The 25974-nt window shown below is 37.5% G+C and overlaps 5 protein-coding genes across 6 annotated transcripts; 3 read left to right on the top strand and 2 right to left on the bottom strand.

The window, feature by feature from the left end:
* Positions 1–5217: 5217 nt before the first annotated feature.
* Positions 5218–7695, bottom strand: LOC106153836 (uncharacterized). The gene is made up of 4 exons (XM_013527945.3): positions 7504–7695; positions 6890–7064; positions 6143–6379; positions 5218–5721 (listed from the first exon to the last, which is right to left on the bottom strand). Exons 1-4 carry the CDS (start codon positions 7535–7537, stop codon positions 5607–5609), a joined length of 561 nt encoding a protein of 186 aa, XP_013383399.2. The 5' UTR covers positions 7538–7695; the 3' UTR covers positions 5218–5606.
* A 1556-nt stretch (positions 7696–9251) lies between these two features.
* On the top strand, positions 9252–11579 carry LOC106153835 (uncharacterized). The gene is made up of 4 exons (XM_013527944.3): positions 9252–9443; positions 9917–10091; positions 10374–10610; positions 11041–11579. The coding sequence occupies exons 1-4, from the start codon at positions 9410–9412 to the stop codon at positions 11171–11173; spliced, it is 579 nt and encodes a 192-aa protein (XP_013383398.2). The 5' UTR covers positions 9252–9409; the 3' UTR covers positions 11174–11579.
* A 1405-nt stretch (positions 11580–12984) lies between these two features.
* On the bottom strand, positions 12985–23279 carry LOC106153837 (uncharacterized). 2 transcript variants are annotated; one of them, XM_086994816.1, is made up of 4 exons: positions 22898–23279; positions 20880–20989; positions 14423–14694; positions 12985–13502 (listed from the first exon to the last, which is right to left on the bottom strand). In XM_086994816.1, exons 3-4 carry the CDS (start codon positions 14602–14604, stop codon positions 13376–13378), a joined length of 309 nt encoding a protein of 102 aa, XP_086850942.1. In that variant the 5' UTR covers positions 14605–14694; positions 20880–20989; positions 22898–23279; the 3' UTR covers positions 12985–13375. The 2 variants fall into 2 exon arrangements, with proteins under 2 accessions (XP_086850942.1, XP_086850941.1); XM_086994815.1 differs by lacking the exons at positions 20880–20989; positions 22898–23279 and adding an exon at positions 15877–16200.
* Positions 16355–18540, top strand: LOC106178300 (uncharacterized). Its single transcript, XM_013561422.3, has 4 exons — positions 16355–16548; positions 17007–17181; positions 17503–17751; positions 18107–18540. The coding sequence occupies exons 1-4, from the start codon at positions 16515–16517 to the stop codon at positions 18171–18173; spliced, it is 525 nt and encodes a 174-aa protein (XP_013416876.1). The 5' UTR covers positions 16355–16514; the 3' UTR covers positions 18174–18540.
* Positions 23280–23371: 92 nt separating the features above from the next.
* Positions 23372–25834, top strand: LOC106178299 (uncharacterized). Its single transcript, XM_013561421.2, has 4 exons — positions 23372–23562; positions 24171–24333; positions 24671–24919; positions 25304–25834. Exons 1-4 carry the CDS (start codon positions 23529–23531, stop codon positions 25434–25436), a joined length of 579 nt encoding a protein of 192 aa, XP_013416875.2. The 5' UTR covers positions 23372–23528; the 3' UTR covers positions 25437–25834.
* Positions 25835–25974: the final 140 nt, after the last annotated feature.

The following is a 25974-nucleotide window of genomic DNA, read 5'->3' as shown; positions in this document are numbered from 1 at the left end:
CTGCAGCACACTCAACGTGACTGCAGGCGACCCAGAGCAGGTTTGGTAATGTGTCATCCCGGTGACATCCGGGGACATCTTGTCCCCGCGCCATCATCTGTGACCACTTACAAGGTCACAAGAGGTTTGCTGAAGACTGTGGAAACTTTTGGTCATGGTGGCCTGCAGAACAGCCCCCTTTCACTCTCATATTTGGACTGCACCGCTTTCTCTAAACCATATAACACAGTGTCGGATTCGGGGGAGGGGTGGGGTGGGGTCAGGGCCACCATGACCAACAGTTTCCTCTATACACAGTCTTCAGCCTGGTGATTCTGAAGATAATACAAACGCTGGCGTCTGCAGGCACAACTGAACTTCCCTGTTTTTGTAGAAAAAAATAAATAATAGGGGCTATCAATTGATCTGCAAAAAGACCAATATAACAAGCACATGTAAATGGGAAAAATATGTTCGATATAAGGCTAATTATCTAAAAGTTGTTTAGTCAGACGTGCGTAATACCTTTCCGTTAGCAAAGAAGCAAAATGTTTAGTCTTCATCTTCATCATGGCGCAGGTTTCTCGGTTTATTTCAAATCCTTTCGTCCACTTGTTAGGTGAAACCTTCATAGCGTCTTGCATTTTGCTTTTACAAAAAACTGCTACACGACCCTGAATTAATTCATAGTATCGAACCTCATCATAGAAATCTCTACTTTGGTTATCCAGTAAAGCTTTTAGCTTTGCATGAAAATAGTCATATAACATGTAATCCAAGTTACTCCGCTTTTTTACCAGTTCGACGCTCGCCGCATTGTAATGGTGATAAGGTTTTTTATGTACATTAAGTTTCAAGTACAGGATGTTTTTTAGATCCCAACAGAGACGGCGACGCAATAATACCATTCCAGCATTGAAATATTCCGTCGTGATCACCAAGTCGAATTCTTTGTCAATTCGTTTTATATATTCAAAGGCGTCACCGGTGCAGTTGTAGTCGGAGTTGTAAAAGCCAAGATCATACATCATTCTATTTGGAATATAACGTATATTTAACTTCTTTTGCATGAGAAGGATTCTCTTTTGATGCTGCGGATGACTAAGATCAAGCAAAAATGCATACATAGGGTCCCGGTATTTTGTGTATTTGAATTTGTCAGCAAAGCCGAAATAATGAAAACTGGATCTAAAACGGAAGAAAGGTTCTCGGAGTATGGTAAATCGAAATGTATCTTTATGCATATTGTCTTCTATGAATGTCGAATCGTAAATCCAGTGCCGGGCAAAAATATCGTATTTCTCCGATTCTGACACTTTGCCAATAAAAGTAAAATTTTTAAGCATAACGAAGTCCTCTTTGTTTTTACATGCTGGCGTCCATGTTTTAAGACCCTTTATTGGAAGCATTACAGTCAGATGCGAGGAGTAAGCATATCTGTGCAAAATGTTGGCAATCGTGGTTGATGCTGTTTTATGTGTTTTCAAAAACATGACGTGGTTATTGGCTACACAAATTTGTGAATCAGTTGGCTTCATGGAGCTTGCGTTGCCTATATATCCGCCCACATGTTCATAAATAAAAGATGGATATTTCCCTCTTGATTTCTTTTGAGTGGTGATATTTTCGTTGAAATGCATAGATTGGTGTCCGTTTGTCCAAACACTCTTTGTTTTTCTGGCTGAACTGTTTGCATATTCTCTAATTTGAGAGTGATCTGCCCATTTTGTCTTTGTTCTCCTATGAACGATGAGATAGTTTGGATTTGCGGTGTTTTCATTCAAATCCGTTTTCAGCACAGCTTGTAATATTCCATTCGAAGATTTTTTTCCGCGTGGTGAAAAAACGCTCTTTGTACTGAACACATCGCTTAGGCAGCAGTAAAACACGATCATTGCCATCGATAAAATGCACGTGTAAAATACATATTTCTTTCTTGTATGAAACCGAGGCATCGATAGGCAATTTAATGCCTTCACGGGCTTATGCATCTTGTCGAACCGAAATGATACTCACTCCCAGGGGCGGATCCAGAGATATTTTCTGACAGTCTTCCAAATTATCTTTGTTTATCCATCCTCTATTTTGACCGTCTTCCGACAGAAAACATTAGATACCCGTCAATGTAAACTTGAAAATCTGACCGTCTTCCGGAAGACCCAGAAGACGGCCTAAATCCGCCCCTGACTCCAGTTTCTCATTGATGTAATTCATTTACCTTACACCCCATCGTCGACCTAACATCAATAACTCATGTAAATTGCAAATTGGTTTATGCAGTGGACAATCGGTTGGACTGTTTGTCTTGACTAAGGGATCTCACAATTTAGAACTGTGTAGGTGGTGGTATCGCCCAGTTCGTCTCCATTGCGATGTCATGCGGTGAACGAAGTCCAAAATCTCTAGCCTACCTCGTGACAAAGGTGCCGTGGGCCATTGTTATACAAAGGCTTTTGGTGATATATATATATATATATATAACATTGGTCAAAAAGGTTGTCCCACTCCCGTTTCCATGTACTTTTATTAACAAATGATCACCTCACAGCTGTAAATTTTTAAAAATGGCGCTTTTTATTACAGATACCGTATCTAACATGATTAATGGTTTAAAAAAATACAAAATAGTGGGGAAAATATACAAATTTTATAACATTTAGTAAAATTTATAAGAGGTACCCCCTCAAATCCACTGTTTCACTGTGACTTCTACAGATGTAAAGAAATGTATATTAAATTGAAAAGATGCCATCAAATGTCACCAAATTCACACACAATTAGCATTAGGGTGTGCTCGTTAAAGGTCACGTGCCTAACAGCGTGTGCGTCTACCGCGTACTGCGATTATCTCTGTTGTTTTTTTTTAATTTCTTTTTATCTCACACACACACACACACACACACACACACACACACACACACATATATATATATATATATATATATATATATAGAGAGAGAGAGAGAGAGAGAGAGAGAGAGAGAGAGAATGATCTTTCTTGTACCTGATATATAGCGGACACAGAGTGCCGTTAAAATTGACAAGTACAGATAGATATTTGGTCAAAGAAAACTAAGATTGTGGTCTAAATACCTAGACTTACTTTTAAAGGGCCGACAACTCTACATATGAAGTCCATGTCTCAAAATAAATACATTGTAAACAACCCATTAACATATTAGAAATTCTATTTTACCAACAAAACTGCGTTTTTTATGGGGGGGGGGGGGGTGGAGGGGGGGTGAAGTCCCTGTAATCATATCTGAAGAAATTATTTAAAAATAATATTTAAAAAAAACAGGGACTAACTTTGGATGTTGGAACTGATTCATAGAATATTTGTTAGTATGGAGAAATTGACGCTTACCCTAGGCAAATCCATTTTTGGCCAATATGAAAAGATTTTAACCCTTCAAACAACAATAATATCGAACTTTATAACCACTGGAAGCAAATGTCACCCTGACCTCAGGACCCATTTGACAAAAAAATGTACCTTTTGACATACAAATGATAGCATACAATAAATAAATCTTTCAATTTTCTCGAGTACACAAACTTCAAAATTATGGTGTGGTGTGCTTTGTGTAACAGCTACATTGATGCCTGTAATATTTATGCCTCTGGCAATATTCATACAGGCCACAAAATGGAGATTAGCTGTCAAGATTCTCTACCGCTAACCATGCCCTAGGGGACAATATGCATATTTACTGGATCCTAGCTATGGATTACGGCACCTTTCTCACTGACTGGAAATAATGCCCAAATGAATTGACAAAGACACGATACAGCGATCTTGGTATCATCTCCTTGATCGCCATGGTTGTACGCTAATGGAGACGACCAGTGCTGAAGCCTGGTCCCTAATATTGCTAAGCTGGATGCCTTATGAAAAACCAACAGATGTAGATAGTTTCTTGAACAATTAAAGTGAAGAAAAATATCATTTTATCTTTGCACCTAGCCTGGCACATATATTATACAAGTAATGTGCCAGATAGGCTTATGAAAGCTGATGTGTCTATATATTGTAAGATGTCTTCGTGTCTGTTGTGTACGATCCACCTGCTCCTGTACGTCTGACACAGCACCACAGGTTTTTGACCCTTTGTCACTGAAAGGCTATCGTATCATTAAAGAGAGGACTTTCAGTATGGAGGCCCTATTACTTGAAATGTCCCAAAAAAGAAATAGCTGCAAAAAAGTTGATGCATTTCAACCCAATTGAATTAACCTATAGCCTACATACATACATACATACATGTACATACATACATAACCTCCCCAACCAAAAAAGTGTCATCCCTAACGCAATGCTTAAAATGATACAGAAAATCACGTCATGAATCAGTGTTCTTTTTTCAACTTCTAAAAGATTTTTTCACAACAATTGACTGATCGTACAATCAATTAATAAGCTAACGATAGTAAAAAAAATCAAAGCTACATTTTGGTATTTTGTGCAGTATCCTCTATTGGAGGACGCACCTGACGCTTCTGTGCATGGAATCAAATAGTTCTGTAACGTTTGCACAGTGATGGCGTTCCACTTACGGAGCACCAACGACGAGCGGGGACATATCAGTTATTTCAAAACGATACTTGCTGCCTCTGCGCTTGCATGGCACTAAGCACGTTGGGGTTGAAGCTGGTTCGTTACATACAGCAGCTGGGCTGTTCCCTCCTCGAGAAGGCGAGAACGTCAACACCCAGTCCTTAACAGGGAAAAAAAATGTACGTATTATGTATGTATGTATGTATGTGTGTGTGTATGTATGTATGTAAGTTTGGATGGATGGATGGATAGATGGGCCTGCATGTCCAAACACAAATATATCCCCATGCCCTTTAAATGCGAAACGAAGAGGGTCTAGAACGTCAACACCCAGTCCGTAGCAGGACCAAAAGTGACCAGGCGTCTAAACCACGCTAAGACGCATGTGGAACTGAACTTTATTTTACTTTTTAACTGCTAAGAATGCACAAACACAGACACACACACACACAGACGTTCAGTTATAATGTTACACGGTGCCCAAGCTCTTTTCGTTGAATGTGGTCACAAAAAACATTTAAAAATGGAAAGATTGAAAAAAAGCAAAATCATAAGAAATGTGCTCTCTTTGAAATATAATAGAAGGGCGGTAACAAAAGTACGTATTTCGCTCCAGCCATATATATCTAAATATCATAAAAAGTCATAGGGCTTTTTCATCATAATGAACACACATAATGTAAATTTAATTGTTCTATTTTTATTTTTTCTTTTATCGCTCCTATAAAACTTTAACAGCATTAAATACAAAGAGTGTCCTGCACTTTGAATTTGGCACGTCCATATAAATAGCATAAATCAGGAATTACGAAAATAAACAGAAAGAAAGAAATTATGCAAAGTTGGCTTGGGATAACGAATCTGTAGGAACACTGGTTTTTAAGTAAATGTTCAAGTGCATATACATAAAAAGATAAACCAAAGAAGGGGTCATTGTTTAACGTAACACTTTGGTCTATCAGCTCTTTCATTTTCACACATGTAACAATCAGTGACGTCACCAGCGCTGTGACATGAACATGAAGTCAGTCAAGCAAACATATCCCAAATGACGTCATGTGTGTACAGCTTATGGCACTTGGGAATCTTCAGTGGTCTCATCTCCAGGAGACTGTGTGGTCGGCTCTGGACATTGAGCTGGCCTCAGTTCTGGTGTGGCACATTTGGCTTGCAGGAACTCGCAACTGGAACACATGATGGTATATAAGTAAAGGTATTCAATGCCCGTCATATCTTTCAATAGTAAATCAAAATAGATTTTACTGAATATCAGCAGTTCTCCTCTTATCACCATGCCCATATTGTTTAGAGTCACAATATTTAGCCTGTATTCAGGCTCTACATTTTTAAGCTTGTACTGTCTAGAAAAATTCACCAATCCATATCTCCGCTAGCTAAAAAAAAATACTTAAAATGTGAAATTTATTTGTCAGTTATTCCGGGTCAAATCACTGGCTCGGCCAGGGTAGATTGGGCTGTTTATTATTATTATTATTATTATTATTATTATTATTATTATTATTATTATTTTAAGGGGTTGGGAGAGTGCTGTATGTGACATTCCCTCCAAAAATGACAATAGAAAAAGTGTCTGCAAATACTTACATATTATTATAAACACCGTCCATGTTGTCACAAATCTTCCTGGCGGGAAGAGCAGGGTCGGAGCAGTCAGCATTTTTTATCAGAACACACAATTCCCTCTTGTTCGGAAAAAACGGTCTACGCTCTAGCCGTCTGTCTGGGCGTTCCTCTCTAGCTAGGGGATTTCCATCAGCGTTGCAACGGAAAGGCTTTTCTGCAGACTCCGAAAGAGGGCAGTTCTTCTCAAGATAGGCACAACTAAACAGAAAAAATTGATCGATTGAACGATGTGTTATTAAATTTTCATATTTAACCATTTCAAAATTGTCTGAGTCATGTTAGGTCTTTTTAAGGTAGCTTGACAAAAGGGGAGAAGATACGTCCGAATTCACTTAAAAGAACTGCCAGAAAATTTGCACTCGACGTAATGTTGAAGAGAGTCCCACTGGGTATTTTCGTTACCCATGAAAGCAACTTTCTTTATTTCCAGAGATAAGTGAAACGTTTATATTATTTATCGTGGTAAATGTGAGGCACCCCATTACCCCTCACCTACCCACCCACCCACCCACCCAACGGTAGGCCTACCATTTAGGTGTCAGTTGATGTCTGGATCGAATAGCCAATGGTAAATTAACTTTTCTGACTGTTCATTAATTAGGAACAATGCTATAGTAAAAGTTGTACAACAGACGAAGTTTTTTCTATGAATTCCGTCAACTTAGGAAATATCTAAAGTGAAACATAGGACGAAGATAATTAACTTACTAGTTTCTGTACTGTTCTCCGTTCTGGTCACAAAGCTGTTTCTCTTTCAGCGCGCTACAATCCACTTCTCCGACATTATCACAGTTGAGTTTAGGGAACCTTCCCAATCCCTGTCCAAACCCACCGCGTCTGAAGTCACGTGGTTTGTTTGGCTTTGCAGCAACAAGTGCGATAACTGGAAAAAGTAGCACAAAGGTTAAAAAAATCAAGTGCACAAATCTGGATTTTTTATGTAATATAAATTTTATAAGACCTGCATATATGTTTTTTATTCATTTATTTTTTTCAATTCGCAATTTCTATATCAACACATTTAAAAGTATTCTAGAATATATAAATTAATGTGACTAAATTGGTCTTATGCGTGAAGAGCAACAGAAGAACCATTTTTAACGTTCCCAACTTTGTATGATTGAAAATACGTCACGTTCCATCTGCATCTCATCAAAATATTTTGCATTTTGCTAAGCTGTTTGAGAGTTGAACTATATGTATATTTTTTTCATTTTACTAGGATGAATACGTTGTGATCGAACATTTAACACTAGAATAACAGCACGCTACATAAAAGAATAAATAAATAAATAGTTTAAAATAAATAATTAAAAGCTTACCACTGAAAACGGCTACAATGATCAGAACTTTCATTTTGTTGGTATGGAAACTAGCCGATAAAGTTGATCGATGCTGGTATTCTTCTGCTCTTCTCTTCGTCTTTTTTGTAAGTACTGGACTGAAGTTTGAACTAGCTATTTATACAGAAATTGTGAACATAATTTATATTTATAGATACGTTTTGGTCACGACAACAGATAAAAATTTGCGTCCAAGACGTGGGGGAGTGTTAGTCCTGAAACACGAAGCGTGACGTCAGAGAGACACAAATAAACCTATATGGAGATTGCAATCTAACAACGATTTACGAAAAGAGGTACCCTAGCCCGGTGCAGAGTGGTTCAAATGATAACATATTTTGTCCTTGTTCTATTTTTCAAGTCTTAAGGTCATATGCAAAATATAGGGTCATGAAACACTGGCGGAAACAATATCGCTTGGGGTTGTTGCTATCAAAAGAAGGGTGGTCTTGCCCCTGGATCCACGTAAATATATGTATATGGATCTTATATGTGGGAATATATTTACCTCACTATGGTAAACGAACTTTTGATGCCCCCTGTAATACGCGAACTGTGACTAAAACAATCCGCAACGAGCCGTGAAAGCCCGAGGGCAATAAATGATGATAGCCTGCACGCGAGTCTTGAAGCAAAACTATGACACTCGGTTCTTTAATCATGTGCTTTGACAATAAATGAATATTAATATGACAAGCTGCGATTTGTACCGTGGTTTACCCTGACTTTTTGTTCTGATTTTCGTGTCGGAGAAACACAGGATCACTGAACGGTCGTCTGTCATCGTAATTGATTGATTCATCTAAAAGGCACATATAGCAAAATTGTGTGTCACAACGTAGTTTAGCTGATCAAAGTCTTTTTTTTTTTTTTTTTTGTTGTTGTTGTTGTAGTTGTTGTTGTTTTTTTAAGAATCACGTAAAGAAACTCGCTAAATTGGATGCACTGTACGCCAGAGTTGTTGTACAAAGAGATGCTTGCGAAAAAGAACGCGCGACTACGGGTTAATAAAATCAAAATAGTATAGAAACAGTCATCAAAACACACTAGAAAAATATTTATTCTTATAATATAACACAGCTGAATATTTATTCTCTGACTTCTAGGCTACATTGTACTACTCGACTCGTATAAATCTTGATTTCTGCATAAAACCCTCAGCATCGATCAGCTTGCCCCGTGCACCGCTACTCGACCCCCATTTTCTTTCAGTACGGACACATGCACCATTCTTTCTTAGAGATATGCATTGAAAAAAATTCGAATTATGACTTTTAGTGGGTCACATTATTTATACAGTATATCACCTACAGTCTCCCCGGCCGGGAAAATGATGTTACATATGATTATATTTCTTATTATTTTTGTTAGCTCTTTCTCACATAGGCAAACAAATAAAATTAGAAGAGAGAAAGAGTCCAGTAGTCAACCATCCCTAAAGCATCGTTTCTTGAATTGTTTGAAAGCTACAAAATTTTACAAAAAATTTGAAAATCCAATGTCATTTTTTTTTTATTTCAGAAGAGAATTGGAACTTTGTACGGTCTTCAATCCAATGTGGACAAAATACAAAAAACTTGGAACCACTCTGCAAACTGGGACACCCCTTGTTTCTTTGATCGTTGCAAGATCTCTATCTTCTTCTCCCTAGCTGACGTCACTCCTCGTGTGTCGTGACGAGCACTCCCCCTTGGCTTGGACGCAAATTTGATTTTATCTGTAATGGTTACGAACAATTCCGGATGTGGCATTAAATATATGTCCCAAGTTTTTGTATAAATAGCAGGTTCAAACTTCGATTCAGTACTTACGAAAGGAGAAGAGAAAACGAGCAGAAGAATACCAGCATCGATCATATTAGAAAGCTAGTTTCCATACCGACAAGATGAGAGTACTGATCATTGTAGCCGTTTTCAGTGGTACGTTTTTTATTCTTTCTTTTTTTTAATTCTTTCTATTTAGTTCTTTGTGGTAACATGCTCTTCTTCTGGTGTTTGACGTTCAAATACACTCTAATCATCATAGACAGATGAAATATGTGCTACCATTTTGCATATTTCTAATATTTGGCATCTAGGTAAGATGTTAAGTATTTTGATAAGGTTACAGATGCAGATAAACGCGAAGCCCTTTAGGCCTATAGGATTCTATACCATAAAAAGCCTAAGGACTTTTGAAATGGTTATTTTTGGGTACGTTTCAGGCCCTTCTATATGCAGTGATTTTGTATTATAAAATGTTTGTAATGTACCCGTGTGGCAATGTCGATTTGTAAAATCCAAAAGTGATATCCAAAGCAAAATACAGGGAGTAAGCCTACATATAAGGGGGTCTCGTGAAATTTCGTATTAAATACATTTATTTTTCTTTATGCTTTTGGTAACTATTTCAGTTATCGCACTCGCTGCCGCCAAGCCAAACAAACCACGTGACGGCAGACCACGTGGGTTTGGACGAGGATCGGGAAGATTTCCTAAACTCAACTGTGATAATGTCGGTGAAGTGGATTGTAGCGCGCTCAAAGAGAAACAGCTATGTGACGAGAACGGAGAACAATACAGAAACTAGTAGGTTCAATTATATTCATCATAGGTATCAATTTATATACTTCTTAAGTTGACGGAATTGTACTTTCATGTTTACCATTGTAAAGGTTTAGGAAAAATCCAGAAAAACACTTGTTATCATAATTGACCGTAGTTAGGTCCAGAAGACTACTGAAGTCAAAATAACGCCGTCTGCCGGATTGTATGGCAGTTTTATCAACTAATTCTATAAGCATCAGAAAGTTTTGTTAGATATTTATATATGTAAAAACTAAACAATAAATCATTGAATTTTCTGTTTAGTTGTGCCTATCTTGAGAAGAACTGCCCTCTTTCGGAGTCTGCAGAAAAGCCTTTCCGTTGCAACGCTGATGGAAGTCCCCTAGCTAGAGAGGAACGCCCAGACAGACGGCCAGATCGTAGACCATTTTTCCCGAACAAGAGGGAATTGTGTGTTCTGATCAAGAATGCCGACTGCTCCGACCCTGCTCTTCCCGCCAGGAAGATTTGTGACAACATGGGAGGTGTCTATAATAATATGTAAGTATTTGCAGTCACTTATTCTATAGTCATTTTTGGAGGGGATGTCACATACAGAAAATCAACCAGTACTCGCCCAACCCCAAACCCTTTAAATAATAATAAAAAATATAATAATGATTTTACAAAATATACCCCAATCTACCTTGACCGTGCCATTGATTTGACAAGGAATAATTGACAAGTAAAATTTCGCATTTTAAGTAACTCTTTTTAGGATAGCGGAGATATGGATTGGTGAAAATATCTAGACAGTAAAAGAGAACAATTGAAATACAGAGCTTGAAAGCTGGCTTAAAAATTCCTAGACAATATGAGTATGGTGATAAAACAAATTCCTGGTATTTTTTAGTAAAATTCATTTTGTTTTGCCAAAGAAAGATATGACGGGTATTGAATACCTTTACTTTTATACCATCATATATTGCAGTTGCGAGTTCCTGCAAGCCAAATGTGCCACACCAGAACTGAGGCCAGCTGAATGTCCAGAGCCGACCACAGAGGCCCCTGACGTCACACAGTCTCCTGGAGATGAGACCACTGAAGATTCCCAAGTGCCATAGGCTGGACACACATGACGGCATTTTGGATACATCTGCTTGACTGAATTCACGTTCATTTCACGGAGCTGATGACGTCACTTGTGTTTGATGTATGAAAAATGGAGCTGATAGACCAAAGTCTTACGGTTAAATGAAACCAGTCACTCATTTTTCCTTTTTCACTTGTCTGTTTTAAGCATGAAATTTGAAACATGACTGATAACATTTAATACCTGCTTTGCTGAAGATTCGTTATCCCTAAAAATGTGCATCCAATTTTGTTTTCACTTCTGTTAGTGTCATATTGTATGATCTGTATGATTTTGAGCGACGTGCCCAAATTCAAAGTGCAGGTCACTTTTTGTAATTGATGATATAAACGTTTTATACGTGTGAGCAAAGAAGTAATAAAGACATATTCATCGAATTTATAATGAGAGTTTCCTTCTAATAATTAAAAGGTCTTATAACTTTTTATAATCTTTGGGCAAATATTTCCCGAGCGCGACCCATACTTTCGCCAAGAGCCTCTCTGGTATGCGCTAGTGCAAAGGGGTCACATTAGTTATGATTTTGATTTATAATTTTTCACTCTTCCGAAATTCCCTGCTTTCGATGAATGCAATCAGATGAAGAGATTACGCCTTCATGGCATTGAGTAGAGTACAAAAAAGCTGTTGATTATACGGAAACGTTGCAAACGTTGCCCTGGGCTCCGTATCTCGAAAGGTTCGAAATCGCTAAGTTGCGCACGTGTGCAAGCGTCTCGATTCCATAACTCGCCCATACTCGCCCTAGTCAACTAAGCCAGGGAACTGGCTTTAGTTTTTTTTTTTTTTTTTTTTTTTTTTTTTTTTTTTTTTTTTTTTTTTTTTGTGAAACTGGGGCTGGGAGATACACCAGGTAGAGGACTGAACTGCAAACATAATGCGTGGAAGTGCAATCCAAGAGTTTCCCTGCATTTTTATTCTAAATTTGAGAATGAATCAATTTTAGAAGACAAAACTCCTAAAAACTCCTTTAATAGTTTGTGTATCAGGGTGCGGCTAACAACATAACAGATAATTGTCAAAGTGCTGTCTTTTGTAATAAAGTGACGAGTTGATCACAATTTTAAATAAATAAACAAGAATAATGTGAAATAAAGGTGCCTGTAAAGTTGTATAATTTGTGTTTAAATTCATGATACATGCATGATGACAAGTTGGTAGCCTCGCTGTCTCTGACCGTAATGCCATATGAAATTGAAGGAATCTCCCATCTAAAATTTATAAAATTATGTGTGCCTTGGCACATACATGTAGATTAATGTCTACGGTAGTTACATCTAGTCTTCTGTAAATCATAAAGGGATAACAACTCTTCTTATGAGATCTATATTTCACAATAAATACATTGTAAACAACTCATAGAAATACAGTTTATTATTTTACCACAAAATGGCAGTTAGAGCAATTATTTTGACATCTGTGCTTGTCATTGGACCACGTGACCTCTATAGATGACTATGCTCCCGTTTGTCGTGGTAATTATTATGAATTCAAAGTTATTGTGATACGTACAATTTTTGCAATTTCACTAAAGATAATATATTGCCTTATTTGAAATGTGTCGTTTGCCTTAGTTGAATGAAGCCATAAGTTGTAAAGTCTCTTTACAACTTCTTGAATGAAGGCATGGAATTTTTGTCCAATAAAAAGCAATTTATTTAGAAAGGCAAAATTATAACAAAGGTGAATTGTGGTAAAGAAAACATGAGTCACCTCTTTACCTCAATATCATAAGAAGTCATAAACCTTTTTTCACCATTTAAAGATAAATAACGCCATAAATCCAATTACTCTTTCTTTATTTCTTTGTTTCCCTTATCAAAACCATTACATAAACAAATGCAAAGACTGGCCTGTACTTTGAATTTGTCATGTCCCTATAAAATTACATAAATCATAAATTACAATAAATTAACAGAATGAAGAACCAAATAAGATGTCAAGTCTGGGATAACGATTATTTCGCAACGTTGATTAAAAAGAGAGACGTATTTGAGATCAATGTATAAATCTTGTCAACCATAACACTAACTGGCGTTGTTGAACGTAAGACTTTGGTCTATCAGCTCTTCCATTTTCACACATGAAACATTCAGTGACGTCATCAGCGCTGTGACGTGAAGATTAAGTCACTAAACCAAATGCATCCCAAATGACGTCATGAGTGTCCCGTTTATGGCACTTGGGAATCTTCAGTGGTCTCATCTCTAGGAGACTGTGTGACGTCAGGGGACTCTGGCTTTGGGCATTCAGCTGGCTTCAGTCCCATTGTTGCACATTTGGCTTGCAGGTACTCGCAACTGCAATATTTCATGGTTTATAAGCATTAGCATGCAATGTCCGTCAGAACTTAATAAAGGAAAACAAAATAGATTTTCTTTTTATCACCACATCCAAAACTCACGAAAAAATCCTGTTCTGTGACTTTGCTTTCAATTTCTACAATCCAACCGTCACGAGTAAAATTCATTTCTCCCCTAGGAGAGTTTATAATTCGAAACTTGTCAATTATAGTGGTAGGTTTTAGGTTCTGGTTGGTTGAATGTATGTGTCCCCCCTCCCTCCAGGAAAAAAAGGAAAAGCAAATCATGACGCGCATATAACAGGATCAAGAAGGCGGGAATTTAGTTGAAAAAATGAAGCTGGAAGATTCCTCGGAAAAGTACCGTAACTGAGCCAATGAAGGGAGCACAGATATGTACCAGCACAATTCGCTAGAAAGCGTGTCGGGTATTCATGCTCACGGGCGAATAAACATTGATTGGGTTTATTAACTTTATTTGATGTAAAAGAAGATAACTGAAATTGATGGGGTGAGTGAGTGAGTGGGTGACGTTTGCTCCATGCCTTGTCTCCATGTATAAGTGTTAGCCTCTTGCACCTACAGAAAAGAATTTCCTAACATCGCTGTTCACTTAAAAGTGTTGTAATCGTTACCAATATCTCAACTAAATGGGGTGAGCGGTAAGACACAAAATTAAGATATACCTCAGCAGAAATAAATAAATTAATATTTGCAAGGGGCTCATAAAATTAAATAACAACTCCCCTCAATCCCCGGAAACGGAAGCACATGTTCTCATGTTCACGCGAGCGTTCACTCTTCACACCGCCCGTGGTAGCAACCACTTTAAGATTTTGACAATTTACTTACTACGTGTGGCTGTGTCTTTGCTTGTGACTGCAAGATTATCATTTCAAATGAGCTGTATGTACTTACATATTATTAATATTATTATAGACACCGCCCAGGCTGTAACAAGTCTTCCTGACGGGAAGAGCAGGGTCGGAGCAGACAGCATCTTTAATCAGAACACACAATTCCCTCTTGTTCCGGGAAAAACGGCCTGCTATCTGGGCGATCGTCTTCATCTTCTTCTTCACCTTCTTCTTCATGTCCATCTTTATCTAGAGGAGTTTATTTCAGCGTTGCAACGGAAAGGCTTTTCTACAGACTCCGAAAGAGGGCAGTTTTTCTCAAGATAGGCAGAACTATATAGAAAAAAATTGATTGATTGAACGATACGTTTATATAGGGGATACCGGGGCTAGTTGGACCCCGTGGTGAGTTGCCCCCCCCCCCCCCCCCCCCCCCCACCACCACCACCACCACCACCACCAACAATTTATGAAAAGGTTACTATGGGGTAAAAATTGATCACATCATTTAGTAAAGTGACCATGTCCAATATAGATAATAATGCTTAGAAAGCGTCGGTCGTAAAGAAGTTTTATTTAGGCAATGAGTCCACATGAAAGAATTTAGCATCTTAGAGTAGGCTCCATAATTTTATTAAAGAGACTTTAAATCTATTTTCATAAGCTTTTGATCGAATATAGTATATGTATAGGCATCAAGGGTATTTCAAGGCGTTTACATGGGATACTTACTTCATTTTAGTATAGGGTGCAAACTTGCCCCGACGCTAGGGCCGACTTGCCCCAGTGCGGTTCATATGTTTACCAAAAAAGGGAAGTGGGTGTGATTGATCAACCCGGCATGACAAATTCTGGTGCAAATGTATAGTCTGTGCTCTAAAGGATTATTTTAGAATCGGTTATATAAAGATAACAATTTCGCAAAAAAAAAAAAAAATAAATAAAATAAATAAATAAATAAATAAATAAATAATAAAAAAGTAAAAATAAATGAATTGAGTTCTTGCCAATGGACAGCAAGGACAACGTTAGTTAGCAAGCAGCTAAGACGATATATAAATAATGTAATATATTAATAAGGTTGAAATCATTTGCAGCTGAAAAATGTTACTCTCCTGACATTTTTCACCATATTTTCAGCTTTATTTTGCTTTTAGAGATACACGGTATTTATTTTATTTATTTATTTATTTATTCATTTATTTATTTATTTATTTATTTATTATTATTTGCCGGATAATTCAAATAATGCTATAAGTTCGACATTTCAAGACCTTTACAGCATTTGTAATATCTAAAAATATAAAATATTTATTAAACACAGCCTTGTAACGCACATGTCCATTAAAGAAGTAAAGGAAATTATTAGGTGAACTGGAAAGCATCTCTTCAGTGATCCGACAAGTTTCATCCGACAAAAAATAATAACAAAAACATCCTGGGTAAATCATCGTTCAAAGCACCTATTGTTATAATGATATTATTTTGTTGATATAGTTTATGACAATACCCTACCGTCATAGTTTTGTTTCAAGACGCGCGTGCAGGCTGTCATACACATCATTCGACGTCCCTATGCTTTCACGGCCCGTTGCGGATTGTTGTAGTCACGGTTCGCGTATTAGAGGGGGTATCAAAAGTTTGATCACCATAGTGCAGTAAATATAGTCCACAGATAAGATCCATTTACATATATGAACATGGATCAAGGGGCAAACGTGGATCCTTCCGAAAGCAGCAACCCTTAGCGATCGTGTTTCTACCAATGTTTCATGAACCTATCTTCATAATTTCGCATGTGCTTTTAAGAGGTGAACAATAGAATTCAATATGGACAAAATACGCAGACCTTTGAACCACTCTACATGCGAGAAAACCCCCTTTTCTCACGCTATGAAATCAATATCTTCATCTCCCTAGCTGACGTCATGTCTATTGTGTCGTGACGAGCACTCCTCCTTGGCTTGGACGCAAATTTATCTTATCTGTACTCGTTACGAACAATTCCGGATCTGGCATTAAATATATGTCTCAAGTTTCTGTATAAATAGCAGGTTCGAACTTCAATTCAGTACTTACAAAAAAAGAAGAGGAAAAGCGCAGAAGAATACCAACATCGATCATCTTTTTAAGCCAGTATCCACACCGACAAGATGAAAGTACTGACCATTGTAGCCGTTTTCAGTGGTAAGTATTTTTCTAATTCTTTTTATTTAGTTCTTTGTGGTAACATGCTCTTATTCTGGCGTTTAACGTTCGTTCAAAAACAACATCCATCCGAGTCAGATGGGAAAGCTACCATTGTATTTGTATCAAATCTCTGGCATTTAAGTAAAATGCAAATTACATATATTTGTTGAGGCAACTGATGCCGATAAAACGCGAGGCATTCTATAAGATTCTTCATCATAAAAAGCATAAGGACTTTTATTTTTGATACCTTTCAGACCCTTTTAGATACAGTGATTTGTGTCATGAAATACGTTTTAATGTCCCTACACGGCGGAAACGATTTCTAAGAACCGATAGCGTTATCCAAAGGAAAAATCAGAGGGTATATGGGGGTCTTCTTAGATTTCTTATTCAATTTAAAATTATCTAGATTTGTCCGTTCCAATATTTAACGCTTGTGCTCATTATTCCAGTTATCGCCCTCGTTGCCGCAAAGCCAAAAAGACCACGTGGCTTCAGACCCGGTGGGCTTGGACAAGGATCTGGGAGATTCCCTAGACTCAACTGTGATAATGTCGGTGAAGCGGATTGTAGCGCCCTCAGAGAGAAACTGCTTTGTGACGCGGATGGAGAACAGTACAGAAACTAGTAGGTTGAATTATATTCATCATATGTTTCTACTAATATACTTTTTAACCTGACGGAATACTTAAAATAATTGAGCTTTTACCACTGTATTGGGTTTTGTGAAAAATCCAAAAAAGCACGTTCTATTATAATTGAACGTTGTTAGGTCCAGAAGACTACTGAAGTCAAAATAACGCCGTCTGTCTGTTTTTATGGTAGTTTTATCAGCTTAATTTAAAAATGATCTAAAATGACTCCATTAAATTTAGTTAAATAGTTAAATTTAGTTAATTTAGTTAAATTTAGTTAAAACTAAACTACATCATTGCTCGCTCTGTTTAGTTGTGCCTATCTTGAGAAGAACTGCCCTCTTTCGGAGTCTGCAGAAAAGCCTTTCCATTGCAACGCTGATGGAACGCCGGTAGATGACGATGAAGACGAGGATGAAGATGAAGATGAACGCCCAGATCGCAGACCGTTTTTCCCGAGCAAGGAGGAATTATGTGTGATAATCAAGAATGCCGACTGCTCCGACCCTGCTCTTCCCGCCAGGAAGATTTGTGACAACATGGGAGGTGTCTATAATAATATGTAAGTATTTGCAGTCACTTTTTCTATAGTCACTTTTGGAGGGAATGTCACATACAGAAAATTAACCAGTTCTCACCCAAAAATATTTACTTAAAATTACTTAAATTTTCATATTTTCACTTTCTTTAAGCTAATGGATATATGGATTGGCGAATATTCTAGACATTACAAGCAGAAGTTTATAAATGAAGAGCCTGAAAGCAGGCTAAAAAAACCTTGAATTTCTCAACAATATGAGTATGGTGATAAAAGAAAAAAAAATCGCTGATATTTCCAGTAAAATTAACTTTGTTTTTCCATAGAAAAATCTGACGGGCATTGAATACCTTTACTTATATACCATCATATGTTCCAGTTGCGAGTTCCTGCAAGCCATATGTGCCACACCAGAACTGAGGCCAGCTGAATGCCCAGAGAGATGAGACCACTGAAGATTCCCAAGTGCCATAAGCTGGACAAACATGACGTCATTTGGGATACATCTGCTTGAATGAAGTCATTTTCATGTCACAGCACTGATAACGTCACTAAATGTTTGATCTATGAAAAATGGAAGAGTTGATAGATCTAAGTCTTACGTTATATGATACAAGTTTCTTATGAAATTTTCCTTCTATTACTTGCGCATTTATTAATTAAGCATGTCATTTGAAATCAGCTTGTCTAAATATTTGTTTTCCCTAATTTTGTATTTAATTTCTTTTAATCTCATATTGTATAACCCATTGTAATTGATATTATCAAGTTTTATATGTGTAAGAAAAGACGAAATAAAGATACATGCACTGAGTTTATAACGAGAGTTTCCTTCTAATAATGAAAATGTTTTATGACTTTTTTATAACTGTAAGGAATTATTGTCCTTGCGCGTCTAATACTTCGTCACTAGTCCCTCTGTTATGTTCGATGGCAAAGGGGTCCACCTTAGTTATGGTTTTGCTTTTGAATTTCTTTCGCTTTTCGCTTGTCCGAAATTCCCTGCTTTCATGCCTCCAAGGCACAGAACGCCTTCTCAGGTAACGGTATAATTCTCATAAGTGAAACTGCAAGAAATGCACGTAACCATCCACTAAAGCTGTAAAATGTCAAAAATTGTTTTTAGTACAGTTACTTTGGGCCGATTCCCAATGCAACTATCGGTCTACGTTGATCGATCCAACACCGTGGGGACTATTGTTCAATGGTATCAAATTAAGAGATGAGAATGCGTCCTTCTGGCTTTGAGCAGAATAAAAAAGGCTAGTGATAATTTCAAACAAAATAAGAGGTGTTAATCTGTTAATCTAATTGCATTCAGCGAGTATTGGATCGATCTACATAGACCGATCTACGTTTGGGAATGAGCCCTGATTCTGGTCCCTAAATGGAATGGCACACAAGAAGTAAATATATCCTATATGGAAAAATAGAAGTTGTCTTGAATCGTTAATTTATGGGTCATTTGTAGTAAGAGGCAGAATAAAGTGATGACTGATACAAAAAAGTATCTATAGAATACTCATACTTTCTACACGACAAAATCAACCGGCAAGACCTTTAAGTACAAAATCTTTAAAAGTGACAAATAGCTTGAGTTACATATAGTTATGGATTTGCTGCACACCATATTGCACTACCCCACGGGACGACGTCAGTTGCACCCACATTTCAATATTGAACTGCTGTGTCCACTGCTGTAGAGGAGTTTCCAAGTCACGTCTAACGTCTCCTGGAGTCTCCCGGAGATAACACCACTTAAGATTCCCAAGTGCCATAAGCTGGACACACATGACGTCATTTGGGATACATTTGCTTGACTGACTTCATGTTTATGTCACAGCGCTGATGACGTCACTGAATGTTTTATGTGTGAAAATGGAAGAACTGATAGACCAAAGTCTTACTTCAAATGAGGGAAGTTACTTACGATTTTTTTTCCTTTTCCCTTTCCTGTAAATCTCATATTGTATGATTTATGTGATCTTTGAGCGACATACCCAAATTCAAAGTGCGGGTTACTATTTGTAATTGCTATTATCAAGTTTTATAAGTGTAAATAAAAACCTAATAAAGGTAGATGTATTGGATTTACATCGAGAGTTTCCTTCTAATAATGAAAATGTATTATGACTTTAAATAATTATTAAATAATAATTGCCCGAGCGAGACCCAAACTCGCGGCACCCATCTGTTATGTTCTATTGCAAAGGGGTCCGCATTATTTATGATTTTGCTTTTTAATATCTTCCGCTTTTCACATGTCCGGAATTCCCTGTTTTCATGCCTCCCAAGGCACAGAACGCCTTCTCAGGTAACGCTATATTTCTCATAAATGAAACTGCAAGCAATGCACGTAACCATCCATTGAAGTTTTAAAATTAAGAACTTTAGTTTTAGTAACTTAATTGGGCTTCACAATGAAACGTAAATCGATTTATGTAGATCGGTCCGACACCGTGGGGACTATCGCTTAATGAAATCAGATTAAGAAATGAACAAGCGTCCTCCTGGCTTTGAGTAGGTAAAATAGGCTCTTCGGGGGCCCTGAATATTGTCATATATGTCGTCAATGGAGTCCGACTCAGTGAGACCCTGGTCTTTGTCCACGTGGCTGTGACCTGACTGATATTTGTTAGGAGGTTGTTGTAACATTAGTGTCTGTCCCAGGGAGGAGTAGGAGACGCCTGAGTGGGTCTCTAAAAGGTTAGCACCCCGTTCCCATGACACGTAAATGCGGCTCTTCATTCTCTATTCTTAGCCCTTCGTGAAACGAAGCCGTTTTTCTCTTTTTTTTCTTTTCTTTTCAACTCATATTTCCTGCATTTTCAATGATTTATGAATTAAGGTTTAATTACTGTGATTTGCGAATTGAAGATTTTATTTCCTTAAACTGTGATATCCCCCACCCAACCCACCCACCCAAGGGAACCATGTTTGATGTCAGTTGTTGTCTGGATCCAGTATCGACCAGTATATACCGTATATTTACTTTTCTGTCTGTCCAAAACTACGTTGATACGTTTCAGTAAACTTTGCGGAACAAAAAGATTTTTTTTCACGTTGCGCAACAAACTGGAGTTTTTTCCCATGTATTCCGTTTACTCTAGAAGTATCTAAAATGAAACCTTGGATGAAGATAATTAACTTACTAGTTTCTGTACTGTTCTCTTTTGGTGCAGATACACAGACGGATACATAGATACCTTTTGGTCACGACTTCAGATAAAATTTGCGTCCAAGAAGTGGAGCAGTGATAGTCCTGAAACACGAGGCATGACGTCAGAGAGACATGTACATATATTGAGATTGCAATCTAACAACTAACGACGAAGAGGGGAGCCCCAGCTCGACGCTGTGCAGTGTCAAATGTTTACCATTTTTGCAGGCCTACCCAACTACCAGACTCGGCACCTAAGGATCCTGAATTAACCGGTATATCGGACCACACTACCCATTTTCAAGGTGTGTGTCAGATCGCATTTCGGAGTATCAGCCAGAACACCGACAGGATGAGCCCTGGCATGCTCCGCTGTCACCTTGATTGGATAGTAAACGATTGTCGTAAAATCGCTATATGATTTTAAAACCGGGTGCATAATTTTGAAAGCCACCTAGATGAACCTTAGACTGCCACATTTATCTAATACAATGCAAAAAGCCCTATCAAAAGTGGTTAAAACATTCAAACCGAATGTCGTAAAGTCCCCATATTTCTCCATAGAGACAATAAAATAGAGTACTCTAAAGTAAGAGTACAGTTTAAGGTTGTTCAGCCGAGCGTGGATGAGCCCGCTGTCGTGCTACAAAATTTGTTCTGGGGTATGATACTCCGAAATGAGAACTGACACACACCTTGAAAACGGGTAGCGTGGTCCGATATACCGGTTAATTCAGGATCCTTAGGTGCCGACTCTGGTATTTGGGTAGGCCTGTTTTGCCTATGTTCCGTTTTTCACTTTTTGGGGGCACATGCAAAATGATGAAGTTAGGTTCATAAAGCTATAGCGGAAACAATATCACTAGGGAATGTTGCTATAGAAAGAAGGATGATCTTGGCCTGGATTCAGGTTAATATATGTATATGGATCTTATCTATAGGAATATATTTACCGCACTTAGGTGAATAAACTTTTGATGCCCCCTTTGTTAAACAATCTGCAACGAACCGTGAAGGCCAGTGGCCATCTACATGTAATTAGGACAGCCTGCATGCGCGTCTTGAAACAAGGACAGCCGGTTTTTTTTATCATGTGCTATGACAATCAATGAATTTAAATATAAAAAGCTGTGATTTGAACCCTGGTTTACACATTTTTTTTAAATTTTTATTTATTTGTTTATTTTTTCTGATTTTTGTGTCGGAGAAACACAGGGTCACTGCACGGTCGTCTCCCAGTCTTTTTAGTGCATTTTGTGCATTTAGTGCATTTTGATCACTAAGGGGTAAAAGAGGGAAGTGGGTGTGATTGATCAACCCGGCATAACCAATTCTGGTGCAAGTGTAAATTCTGTGCTCTAAAAGATTATCTTAGAATCGGTTATATAAAGATAACAATTTCGCAAAAAATAAAAAATAAATAAATATATAATAATATTAAAAATAAAAATAAATGAATAAAGTTCTTGCCAATGAACAGCAAGGACAACGTTAGTTAGCAAGCAGCTAAGACGATATATAAGTAATGTAATATATCAATAAGGTTGAAATCATTTGCAGCTGAAAAATGTTACACTCCTGACATTTTGGCCATATTTCAGCTTTATTTTCAGCTTTAAGAGATAAACTGATTATTTTTTGCGGTCTTTATTTAATTTAATTGTATTTATCTATTTATTAATTTATTATTATTATTATTATTATTATTATTATTATTATTATTATTATTATTATTATTGTTTACTGGATAGTTGAAATAATGCTATAAGTGCGACAACAGCGGACCAAGAGCTGTTACAACATTTGTATTATCTAAAAATATAAAATATTCATTAAATACAGCATTGTAACACATGAAGAATTAAAGGAAAGCTTCTCTTCAGTGATCCCACACGTTTCATCCGACACGAAAATCATAACAAAACCATCCTGGGTAAATCATCGTCCAAAACACATATTGTTATTGATATGATTTTGTATTTTTACATTTAGTTTATGACAATACCCTACCGTCATAGTTTTGTTTCAAGACGCACGCGCAGGCTGTCATACACATCATTCGACGTCCCTATGCTCTCACGGCTCGTTGCGGATTGTTTTAGTCACGGTTCGCGTATTATAGGGGGTATCAAAAGTTTGATCGCCATAGTGCAGTAAATATAGTCCACAGATAAGATCCATTTACATACATTTACAAGGGGCATGCGTGGATCCTTCCGAAAGCAACAATCCTTAGCAATCTTGTTTCTACCAGTGTTTCATGAACATATCTTCATCATTCCGCATGTGCTTTCAAGAGGTGAACAATATAATTCAATATGGACAAAATACGTGGACATTTGAACCACTCTACATGCCAGAAAACCCCCTTTTCTCACGCTATGAAATCAATATCTTCATCTCCCTAGCTGACGTCATGTCTATTGTGTCGTGACGAGCACTCCTTCATGGCTTGGGCGCAAATTTGATTTTATCTGTACTCGTTCCGAAAATATCCGGAAGCGACTTTAAATATATGTCTCCAATTTCTGTATAAATAGCTGGTTCCAACTTCAATTCAGTACTTACAGAAAGAGAAGAGGGAAAGCGCAGAAGACTACCAACATCGAACATCTTTTTAAGCTAGTTCCATACCGACAAGATGAAAGTACTGACCATTGTAGCCGTTTTCAGTGGTAAGAGTTTTTCTAATTCGTTTTATTTAGTTCTTTGTGGTAACATGCTCTTATTCTGGCGTTTAACGTTCGTTCAAAAACAACATCCATCCTAGTCAGATGGGAAAGCTACCATTGTATTTGTATCGAATCTCTGGCATTTAAGTAAGATGCAAATGACATTTATTTGTTTAGGCAACATGCAGATGCAGACAGATACGAGGAATTTAACAGGGTTCTTTATCATAAAAAGCATAAGCAATTTTGAAATGGTTATTTTTGGTACGTTTCAGTCCCTTATAAATACAGTGATTAGTAGCATAAAATACGTTTAAATGTAACTATAAAGGGGTCATGTTTATACTCCCCCGCACCGATAATCCCCCTTAGTATTTTTTTTTTTTTTTTGTATTATGGGCATCGATACGACCCCACAACGATAGATCCCCGCACCGATACTTCCCCGCACCGATACTCCCCCTCAGTATATCTGTAACTGTGGGGGAGTATCGGTGCGGGGATGTATCGGTGCGGGGACGTTAAGGCATGTAACCTTCTTAAATTTCTTATTCCATAAAGTATCTAGATTTGTCCATTCCAATATTTAACGCTTATGGCTATTATTCCAGTTATTGCACTTGTTGCCGCAAAGCCAAACTTCAGACCCGGTGGGTTTGGACAAGGATTGGGAAGATTCCCTAGACTCAACTGTGATAATGTCGGTGAAGTAGATTGTAGCGCGCTCAAAGGGAAACTGCTTTGTGACGAGGATGGAGAACAGTATAGAAACTAGTAGGTTCAATTATATTCACCATATGTTTCTACTAATATACTTCTTAAGTTCACGGAATACTTTAAAAAACTGAGTTTTAACCACTGTAAAGGTTTTGTGAAAAATCCAGAATACACGTTTTATCATAACTGACCGTTGTTAGGTCCAGAAGATTCTTAAAGTCAAAATAATGCCATCTTCCTGTATTTATGGCAGTTCCAACTAATTCTATAAGCATCTGCTTTCCTCACCCGTATAATCAGTTCTTATGTAGAAAAAAAAACCTAACATGGCAGGAAATTTTAACAAATTTAATATGTAATGACTAAACGATAAATAATTGATTTCTCTGTTTAGTTGTGCCTATCTTGAGAAGAACTGCCCTCTTTCGGAGTCTGCAGAAAAGCCTTTCCATTGCAACGCTGATGGAACTCCGGTAGATGAAGACGAAGATGAGGATGAAGATGAAGATGAACGCCCAGACCTTGGACCGCTTTTCCCTAACAAGAGGGAATTGTGTGTGCTGATCAAGAATGCCGACTGCTCCGACCCTGCTCTTCCCCCCAGGAAGATTTGTGACAACGTGGGAGGTGTCTATAATAATATGTAAGTATTTGCAGTCACTTATTCTGTAATCATTTTTGGAGGGAATGCCACATACAGAAAATCAACCAGTTTGCACCCAACCCCTTAAATCAATAATAATAATAATAATAATAATAATTACTTAAAGTTACTTAAAATTGCACATTTAAAGTAACTTTATTTAAGCTAGTGGGAATATGAATTGGTGAACTATCTAGACAGTACAAGCAGAAGTTTAAAAATGTGAAGCTTGAATATAGGCTAAAAAATCGCGACCCTCTGAACAATACGGCTACGGTGATAAAAGAAAAAATCGCTGATATGTCCAGTAAATTCCGCTTGTTTTGCCATAGAAAGATCAGACGTATTGAATACCTTTACTTATATACCGTAAACATATTCCAGTTGCGAGTTTCTGCAAGCCAAATGTGCCACACCAGAACTGAGACCAGCTGAATGTCCAGAGCCAACCACAGAGGCCCCTGACGTCACACAGTCTCCTGGAGATGAGACCACTGAAGATTCCCAAGTGCCATAAGCTGGACACATGATGTCATTTGGGATACTTTTGCTTGACTGACTTCATGTTCACGTCACAGCGCTGATGACGTCACTGAATGGTTCATGTGTGGAAATGGAAGAGCTGATAGACCAAAGTCTTAGGTCAAATGATGCAAGCTACTTACGAATTTCTTTCCTTTTTTCACTTGCGATTTTATTAATTTAGCGTCATTTGAAATCAGATTTGCTAAAGATTTGTTTTCCGTAATTTTGTTTTTTACTTTTTGTTAGTCTCATATTGTAAGATACACCTGTATGTGATTTTTCAGCGACGAGCCCAAATTCAAAGTGCGGGTTACTTTTTGTAATGTTATTGATATTATCAAGTTTTATGAGTGTAAAGAAAGACTTAATAAAGATAGATTATTGAATTTACATCGAGAGTTTCCTTCTAATAATGAAAAGGTATTATGACTTTCGACCCAAACTCGCGTCCCCAGCCCCTCCGTTATATTCTATTGCAAAGGGGTCCACATTAGTTATGCTGGTGATTAGTTATGCTGATTAGTTATGCT

This window comes from Lingula anatina, chromosome 9 (genome assembly GCF_051362555.1).
Source record: "Lingula anatina isolate TDL-2025a chromosome 9, LinAna3.0, whole genome shotgun sequence".
NCBI lineage: Eukaryota > Metazoa > Brachiopoda > Lingulata > Lingulida > Lingulidae > Lingula > Lingula anatina.
This window is presented reverse-complemented; position numbering and strand designations above follow the sequence as displayed.

What these genes read in the sequence shown, in the direction of transcription:
- LOC106153837 (XM_086994816.1), bottom strand. Translation starts at nt 14,604, where the DNA reads ATGGACATGAAGAAGAAGGTGAAGAAGAAGATGAAGACGATCGCCCAG. An exon ending in TATAATAATATTAATAATAT is followed by an intron (nt 13,503 to 14,422) that starts GTAAGTACATAC and finishes GAAATATTGCAG; the next exon opens with TTGCGAGTACCTGCAAGCCA.
- LOC106153836 (XM_013527945.3), bottom strand. Translation starts at nt 7,537, where the DNA reads ATGAAAGTTCTGATCATTGTAGCCGTTTTCAGTG. An exon ending in CATTGTAGCCGTTTTCAGTG is followed by an intron (nt 7,065 to 7,503) that starts GTAAGCTTTTAA and finishes TACTTTTTCCAG; the next exon opens with TTATCGCACTTGTTGCTGCA. An exon ending in GGAGAACAGTACAGAAACTA is followed by an intron (nt 6,380 to 6,889) that starts GTAAGTTAATTA and finishes TTTTCTGTTTAG; the next exon opens with TTGTGCCTATCTTGAGAAGA.
- LOC106178300 (XM_013561422.3), top strand. Translation starts at nt 16,515, where the DNA reads ATGAAAGTACTGACCATTGTAGCCGTTTTCAGTG. An exon ending in CATTGTAGCCGTTTTCAGTG is followed by an intron (nt 16,549 to 17,006) that starts GTAAGTATTTTT and finishes TCATTATTCCAG; the next exon opens with TTATCGCCCTCGTTGCCGCA. An exon ending in GGAGAACAGTACAGAAACTA is followed by an intron (nt 17,182 to 17,502) that starts GTAGGTTGAATT and finishes CGCTCTGTTTAG; the next exon opens with TTGTGCCTATCTTGAGAAGA.
- LOC106178299 (XM_013561421.2), top strand. Translation starts at nt 23,529, where the DNA reads ATGAAAGTACTGACCATTGTAGCCGTTTTCAGTG. An exon ending in GGAGAACAGTATAGAAACTA is followed by an intron (nt 24,334 to 24,670) that starts GTAGGTTCAATT and finishes TTCTCTGTTTAG; the next exon opens with TTGTGCCTATCTTGAGAAGA. An exon ending in GGAGGTGTCTATAATAATAT is followed by an intron (nt 24,920 to 25,303) that starts GTAAGTATTTGC and finishes AACATATTCCAG; the next exon opens with TTGCGAGTTTCTGCAAGCCA.
- LOC106153835 (XM_013527944.3), top strand. Translation starts at nt 9,410, where the DNA reads ATGAGAGTACTGATCATTGTAGCCGTTTTCAGTG. An exon ending in CATTGTAGCCGTTTTCAGTG is followed by an intron (nt 9,444 to 9,916) that starts GTACGTTTTTTA and finishes TAACTATTTCAG; the next exon opens with TTATCGCACTCGCTGCCGCC. An exon ending in GGAGGTGTCTATAATAATAT is followed by an intron (nt 10,611 to 11,040) that starts GTAAGTATTTGC and finishes CATATATTGCAG; the next exon opens with TTGCGAGTTCCTGCAAGCCA.